The sequence below is a fragment of the Lolium rigidum genome, chromosome 2 (assembly GCF_022539505.1).
Source record: "Lolium rigidum isolate FL_2022 chromosome 2, APGP_CSIRO_Lrig_0.1, whole genome shotgun sequence".
Classification (NCBI taxonomy): domain Eukaryota; kingdom Viridiplantae; phylum Streptophyta; class Magnoliopsida; order Poales; family Poaceae; genus Lolium; species Lolium rigidum.
Window position 1 is genome coordinate 256,651,792 of NC_061509.1, and position 7,749 is coordinate 256,659,540.

The window sequence follows — 7,749 nt, forward strand, 5'->3', positions numbered from 1 at the left end:
AGAGAATACTACTCAAATTCGTGACGACAAGAAATGCGTTTCTGCGCAGTAATCCAAATCTAGTATCATCTTTACTATCAAAGACTTTACTTGGCACAACAATGCAATAAAATAAAGATAAGGAGAGGTTGCTACAGTAGTAAAAACTTCCAAGACTCAAATATAAAACAAAAGTGCAGAAGTAAAATAATGGGTTGTCTCCCATAAGCGCTTTTCTTTAACGTCTTTCAGCTAGGCGCAGAAAGTGTGAATCAAGTATTTTCAAGAGATGAACCATCAACATCATAATTTGTTCTAATAATAGAATCATAAGGTAACTTCATTCTCTTTCTAGGGAAGTGTTCCATACCTTTCTTGAGAGGAAATTGATACTTAATATTACCTTCCTTCATATCAATAATAGCACCAACAGATTCGAAAAAAGGTCTTCCCAATATAATGGGACAAGATGCATTGCATTCAATATCCAAGACAACAAAATCAACGGGGACAAGGTTATTGTTAACCGTAATGCGAACATTATCAATCCTCCCCAAAGGTTTCTTTGTGGAATTATCAGCAAGATTAACATCCGAATAACAATTTTTCAATGGTGGCAAGTCAAGCATATTATAGATTTTCTTAGGCATAACAGAAATACTTGCACCAAGATCACTTAAAGCATTACAATCAAAATCATTGACCTTCATCTTAATGATGGGCTCTCAACCATCTTCTAACTTCCTAGGAATAGAAGTTTCAAGTTTTAGTTTCTCTTCTCTAGCTTTTATGAGAGCATTTGTAATATCACTACAAGAAATGTGTTGACTTGCGACACTCCATTTTCGTCACTGGATCGTCACTACATTTAATATATGACGTTCTTATGACAAAAATTAGATCGTCAAAAACGGAGCGTCAGTAATCAACGAATGTGACCTTCTACTTGAAATCGTCATGGTCGTCTATGACGATATTGCATTGTCATAACATCTATGACGATCTAATATCGTTACTAGCGATTTTTCCATGCCATGTCAGATCTTACGTGGCCAATCTACGTGGCAAAATTATGACGAAATCAAATCGTCGTAATACAAAATCAGCCCAGTCCATTTCATTTGTCAACATGGGCCAAGCCCATTAATACCAGCCATTTCGCTAGACCTCAACCTTTCTTAGCCCATTAGCCTTCTGGGTTTTGCCTTTATTGGGTCCGTTTGTTGTTAGGGCCTCAGCCTCTTAACAATCTTTTTCAAGTTTATTTGGCTTCTCTCTTTCCATTTCCAATTCTCAGGTTTATTTTCCTACGATTTAACAATAATTAAAAACAAGTAATTTAATCAGAACTGAAGAATACAAGAAATCCAAATCCGTTACACTATTTCCACGGCTTTAGTCAGATAAATACAATGATAACATAGCTATCAAACGCAATAATAACATAGCTATCAAACGCCTGTCAACTGCATTAGCATGACCTCTCCCAACCTACAGGTCCGCCTTGTAGCTGCTGCATCATCAGGACTTCTTGTAGGCAAGCTAGATAATAGTTGATGTGATCACGGCAACCTGCCAACTGCTTCCAGTGTGCACCGCTCGCTCCAGCATTATTTCCCAACAGATGGCTACCTACAACCACCTGGCCGTGTAGTTCAGTAACAGTAGCACTGAATCTTCCTGTTCTTGTACTGCTCCTGCAATTCGAAAGTTTTTAAAAATTGTGAGATAAGCAAACATGTCAGAAAGATATCGTCATAGTTCTTCTACAATTGCAGCGTCAAAATAATAGAATGTTCATTATAAGAAACACACATTACAGAACAAGCTGGACTACAGTTCGAAAATATCAAATTTCAGAATTGCCTTTTATAGAAACAATATAGACACTTGACCAAACAAAATAAGCAAACATGCGGAGCAGAATAACCTCATTTGCTAAAGAAATATTTGCCTTTGACTACTACATACAACTTCCAAGTAAGCCAATACACCACCAGCAGAATCAAGATTGTACCCAAGATAAGAACTCACCTGTGGCCAAGTATGTTGCCAGTGGCATCTTCTCGAATAACAAGGCCAAGGTGTTAAAAGCAAACTCAAAATAAGTTATAAAAGCTCATGATGTACATATTAAGTACTTGAGGACCTGGGCTACCAAATTGATGATAGAAACGAATTTTTTTAGACATGGTATACTTATATGGCTATACATAAACCATTAGTAATACTGCTACTGGAGGAAAATATCATGTATACATGTGGTATACTATATGACTATATAGTAAACTAGTAGTACTACTACTGCTACTGGAGGAAAATATGATGTATAGTATATCAACAATGTATACAACCGAGACCATGAGAATAAGAATAATTCATTAAACAATACTACTAGTCTACTGCATCGCTTAAAAAAAATTCGCTCAAATATAAGCATGTACTTCTTCAGAGAATGCATGACTTGGGACATTACTAATTTTACAGAGATCATTATCGCTTATATCAGACTCCAAACAGAAAGGAACATGTACAGCGGTGACCATTAAGGAACATAACATAGACTGAACCATATGCTCATACAATGCTATGCAGACCATAGATTCCATGTCACAGAATAACGTCACGGTAACATGGCCTATCAACTTGATAACAAAGAAAACCAAACACTTATCTACTCCATAGAAGGAAGTGCCGCTGCGGAGAACTCACACTGCAAACGCGATGCCGTGGCCGTGTTTGATGCACTCCATCACACAGGTAAGCATCAGGTCTACTCCTTCACATCTGAAAAATAAACAAAAGAACAATAAGCATCATTGCTCAGTTATTGTGTTTCTTTCTTTGCTCAAACAGAAAGTTCGCAATAAAATGAGACTATTCAAAGCAGAAGCATAATTATGTATGACCCACTACTAGTTCGTTGTAGGCCCAGGTCTACCACAATTAGATGGAAAACATGGAGTACAGAAACCTATAATGATTACTCCTGGCTTCTTCACAAACATTATGTATGATTATAGAGAGGCAACCAGTGACAACATATATGTTACTAGAACAATTCTAATTCTATTATTAAGCAAATAAGAGCAAATTTAACTAGCAGTTAATCTCTTAGCAGCCAGCGTGAACAATAGAACAACAAAAGGGGGCATAACTACCAGCAAATACTCTATTGGAGAGAGACAAATAGTACGAGTAATTGACAGAAACAAAACACTATTAGTGAAAAAGAAACAGGTAATTGACAACAAGATATAGAAGGGAGAAATGCTTATTTGGTTGGATAATACCTATCAAGCTAAAGTCAACTACTGCACATGACTGCAGTAATGCTATCGACCCATGCTATGTTAGGAAAGTATCATGCAGTGATCGAACCATGTTAAATAGGTTAATAAAGTTGATGTAGCAACAACATTATAAAGATAAATGAGCTCGACCCATGTCAGCAAATTGTATTGACAGAAGTGCACTTGAAATGCTAATCACTTACAAGGGGCATATATGGATGGCTTATAATGTATACTAATGAGATAAAGAATTATTTGAGGGAGTAGTTATTAGGAGAATATACAGTAGTAAAATAGTAAAAGAGCAAAGATCATAGATTGCATATCACAGATCATTGAGACATCAATCATGGGTGTTTTAATCGGTAGACCGTACAGATATATGAATGTCTGAAATGCGCAATCCTTTACAGTATGTACAATCGGTTACAGTCTTTGATTTTGAACGAGACATTCAGATAAGTGGTGGAAGAAATTGTAGATAGAATGCAGAGCCCATCAAACCTCATTCTTCCACAGGACACCCTAGACTGAGAACATCACGAGAATTCACAAAACCATACCCTCGTCGCTAGCAACCTTCTCACTTGCCCTCCAGCTCATCAGCAACATCACGTCCTCCTCCAGATCAGGAGGTGACTGATTGTACCCCTTCCTCTTCTTCACAGATGTGGATACCTGCTAAAAAGCACGGGCTACCACACGGGGAGGTTGGTGATGGCGAGCTGGCCTGGTGAAGTCGTGGTTCGGTGACCCCGTGACCAGATCCGCCGTGAACTATGTCACATCGTGTGTACCTGCACAGATGCGGACCGCGTAAACGAAGGGTTGAGTATGAGCCGATGGGAGGGGATATAGAGGAACCGAATCAGGAGAGGAGGGGACAGGGAACCTCAGATCTGGCGCACGCGATGTCGGCGAAGCAGGCGCCACCTAAGGCCACCATGACCATGAACTCCTCGGAGGAGATGAGTGCATCGCCGCTCTTGCGAGCGCCGCTGATAGACTCGTGCGCGCGCTAAATATCGAAGATGGCGCTGATGCAGTTGACGTAGACCTCGACCGCTAGCTAGAAATCATCGATGACGAAGGCTTCCATCGCCTTGATCTCCACATCCGACCCAGACTGGTTTGGCCTATGACAAGATCCGAAGACCAGGAGGGCAGATCTTCCGGTGACGTGAAGTGGTCCATCCCAGGTCGCGCGCCGCCGCCGAGGCCGGCCATGTCGGCATATTGGGCACACTGGCGCTACCACCGCGGCCGAGGACATTGTTCACGGTATATTGGGTCACGGAGAAGGTGGGGATCTGGCTCTGGGAGGGCCAGATCTATGCGGAATCGGAGAGAGAAGGGAGGATCGGGAAATCGGGATCTGACGAGATGGAAGGAAAGAGAGGAGTAAGTTTTTGGTGGGCAGTGGCGATGGCGGCGGTTGGGGGAAATCTAAAGGTATAAACGATGCCCCCCATAGGGGGCTTCACAGCGATCTGAGAATGTGGACCGTCGGATGCATCCAAGAGGCAGTCCTGGCCGTCCATTATTTTCACCCTAGCAGTATAAAACCGAACACCCCACAGTGGAAACCCTAGCCGCCTCCTCCCCAATCGCCTTGCCCCCTTCTTCCTCCCCAATCGCATCGCGAGCCGCCGACTCCCCATTTGATGCCCCCCATAGGGGGCTTCACAGCGATCTGAGAATGTGGACCGTCGGATGCATCCAAGAGGCAGTCGTGGCCGTCCATTATTTTCACCCTAGCAGTATAAAACCGAACACCCCACAGTGGAAACCCTAGCCGCCTCCTCCCCAATCGCCTTGCCCCCTTCTTCCTCCCCAATCGCATCGCGAGCCGCCGACTCCCCATTTGTCCTGCTCCCCTTCGCCTCCTCCCTCCCACCACGACCCCTCCCCTCCCCACTCGTCCTCTCTCTCTCACCCACCTTCTGTTGCGCCACACTGCTCCTCCTAGCCAGCAGGAGGAGCTGCTCGACCTGGAGTCTGCGGCTGGCGAGGAGATACGAGGCGGCGGTTCTCCTTGTCCTCATCTCTCACCCAATCCCCACAGCCCCTCTCTGGAATCCCCTCACATCCTGTCCCTTCACCTCCACCACCCAATTTGCTAGTCCCCTTCATGGATGGAGCAGCGAGCAAGGAAGGGAGGGCACCATGGCTGAGGTGGAGCTCGACGTGAAGCAGAGTGCCATGGCTGAGGAGGTGAAGCTCGACCTGAAGGACCACGCGGGGAAGATGAAGAACAGGGCAGGGGCCGGCATGGATTCTTCGTCCAGGCTATCCAAGTAGCGTGACAGGGAGGATTTCCTCGCCGTCCTCGCACAATCCCCAGGTGCAGCGCCATTATTACCTTGCCTTAACATCCCCTTCCATCAACGTCTCCTTATTTACTCACCTATTTTGAGGTTGGAGGTGTGCACGAAAGGTGTTTGAGTAAATGCCCAAGGGCAAAAACTGCTCTGTGAAGATGGTAATTTATTTGCAGCACGGAATTGTGGCAGTTCATGCATTAGAGGAACTCAGATCTAAATATTATGGTTAACTGAAGCTATAGATACGTCCATACATGCACACATGATTTGTTTTCTTCTTTCTTGGGGAATTTTTTCTTTTGCACATTCATTGAAAGTACAATATATTGGTTAACTGAAGCTATAGATATGTCCATACATGGTTTCTGCTCCATATTTAATGAAGTAATCAAAGGATGCAAAATTATCTCTTGCTGGTCTAGGAACACTTGCTCGATTAATTATTATCTGTATGTGATTGATGAATTAACAGGTTATGAAAAGAGCAAGCTCTACCTTTTTAATGCTATTTTGTCGTCTCAGTTACTCATTTCTTCTAAAATTTTCAATCGGCTATTACTTACACATAATATATTTTCATCTCTTAGTTATGTGATTCTCATTTGCAAGCTATCGCTAATGAGATGTATGAGTGCTACATTATTATTTTTGCATGAACATATCAATCATTGCTTGCCTATTTCTCTTTTGAAAAGGTGCAAAATTTTGGGTTTTTAGAGCTACAGGTGTGTATTATGGAAATTGTTAATGTGATGTTGGTGAATTCTAGGGCTTGCCATGCCACTTGGAATGGTGGACGGCCACCTGATCGAGGCTCTCGAGCGGATCCCAGCTGTACACTTTCTTTACCGCGTGAGATAAAAAGACAGACAACTCATATTGGATTCGTAAGGTGGGTTTTCGCTCATGTTACTTTAGACAGAGACGAAAGGAAAAATGAACACTCGGGTCAGCGACGCTATCTCCATGGGGATCAGGGTGATGTGCTACAGATTCCACTCCCAAGACCTCATCGCTGACAGCATCGAGACCGTCATTGGCGCACAACACTATGACGCCAACATCTCAGTACCTGGATGCGACAAGAACGTGAGTAAGCATAGTATGTTGTTGTCTTACTTCTTGAGCTAACTGTTAAGTAGAGATTCAAACTATAGCTCTCATTGCTGCCTCATTACAATGCTCAGTTCATACCTAAACGAAATTGGTCTATAAATTCGGATGGGTTTTTCTTTTACTCTGCCAACCCATCCTACACTCTCCCTGGTTTGGTTCCTAGATGTGAGATTGGCACTTCGCTTTGCTGAAAATTAGATTACAATAGTATGATTTTTCTTTGAATGGGTGAATTACCTCACCTCTCTTGAGAATCACTATTTGGCATCGTGGTGCTTCAAAGAAGTTAGGAGTTCTATCTCAATTCTTGATTATGTTTTCATCCCACCATGAACAAAATCAGTGGAGCAATGTTTGCGAAGAAAAATCACTCGAGTCCTGTGCATCTCCAGTACTTTAATTTATAGGATAACTATGACATCTAGATGTTTGTGCGTATGAATTTAATGGTGCTTTGCTTTGCAGATGCCAGGTACAATAATGGCAATGGGATGTCTTATTCGACCAAGTATCATGGTTTATGGTGGTACAATTTAGGTGATGTTACCCCTGTTTCCTTGTTGCTAAATGTACTGACTACTGATGCGGTACTGCTCTTGCTTAGTTCGTAGATGTGACTTGTTGTGATGAAACTGAACTGTTTTTGAGAATTACAAATGATCATGCGCATACGTAACAATTAAATCGAGCAATTTGTGCTGGAAACATAGTTTAGTGTAGTTGACCATGTGTGCTCGCATGCTTGTTAATTTAATCATGGGTTTGGACTTTGGTGTTGCTAATCAGTTTCATAATCTATTAAATGTGTGCATTAGTGATTCAGTGTTGTTTTTATGTTTTACTGATAATTTTCTAACTTCGAGATTTTGTTAATGCAGAAAACTCTCAGGGAAATTCATATGACATAGTATCTGCTTTGCTGGTAAGTGTATCACCTTTGAGCTGTTCATCAACTCCGTTTCTTATTTTCATGTAACTGTGTATGCAGCAATGTACTTCTTATGCTTACTTATCTTGATGACTATGCAGAGCTACGG

The 7,749-nt window shown here is 42.2% G+C and overlaps 1 protein-coding gene across 3 annotated transcripts; it reads right to left on the minus strand.

Annotated features, from left to right (window-relative positions):
• Positions 1-1,303: 1,303 nt before the first annotated feature.
• LOC124693306 lies at positions 1,304-4,711 on the minus strand. 3 transcript variants are annotated; one of them, XR_006999970.1, is made up of 4 exons: positions 4,165-4,711; positions 3,836-4,069; positions 2,692-2,766; positions 1,304-1,676 (listed from the first exon to the last, which is right to left on the minus strand). XR_006999970.1 is itself a non-coding variant. In XM_047226778.1 (4 exons), the coding sequence occupies exons 2-4, from the start codon at positions 3,779-3,781 to the stop codon at positions 1,451-1,453; spliced, it is 306 nt and encodes a 101-aa protein (XP_047082734.1). In that variant the 5' UTR covers positions 3,782-4,069; positions 4,165-4,711; the 3' UTR covers positions 1,304-1,450. The 3 variants fall into 3 exon arrangements, 1 of the variants encoding a protein (XP_047082734.1); XM_047226778.1 differs by having other exon boundaries at positions 3,777-4,069; XR_006999969.1 differs by lacking the exons at positions 2,692-2,766; positions 3,836-4,069; positions 4,165-4,711 and adding an exon at positions 2,014-2,685.
• Between the last annotated feature and the right edge of the window lie 3,038 nt (positions 4,712-7,749).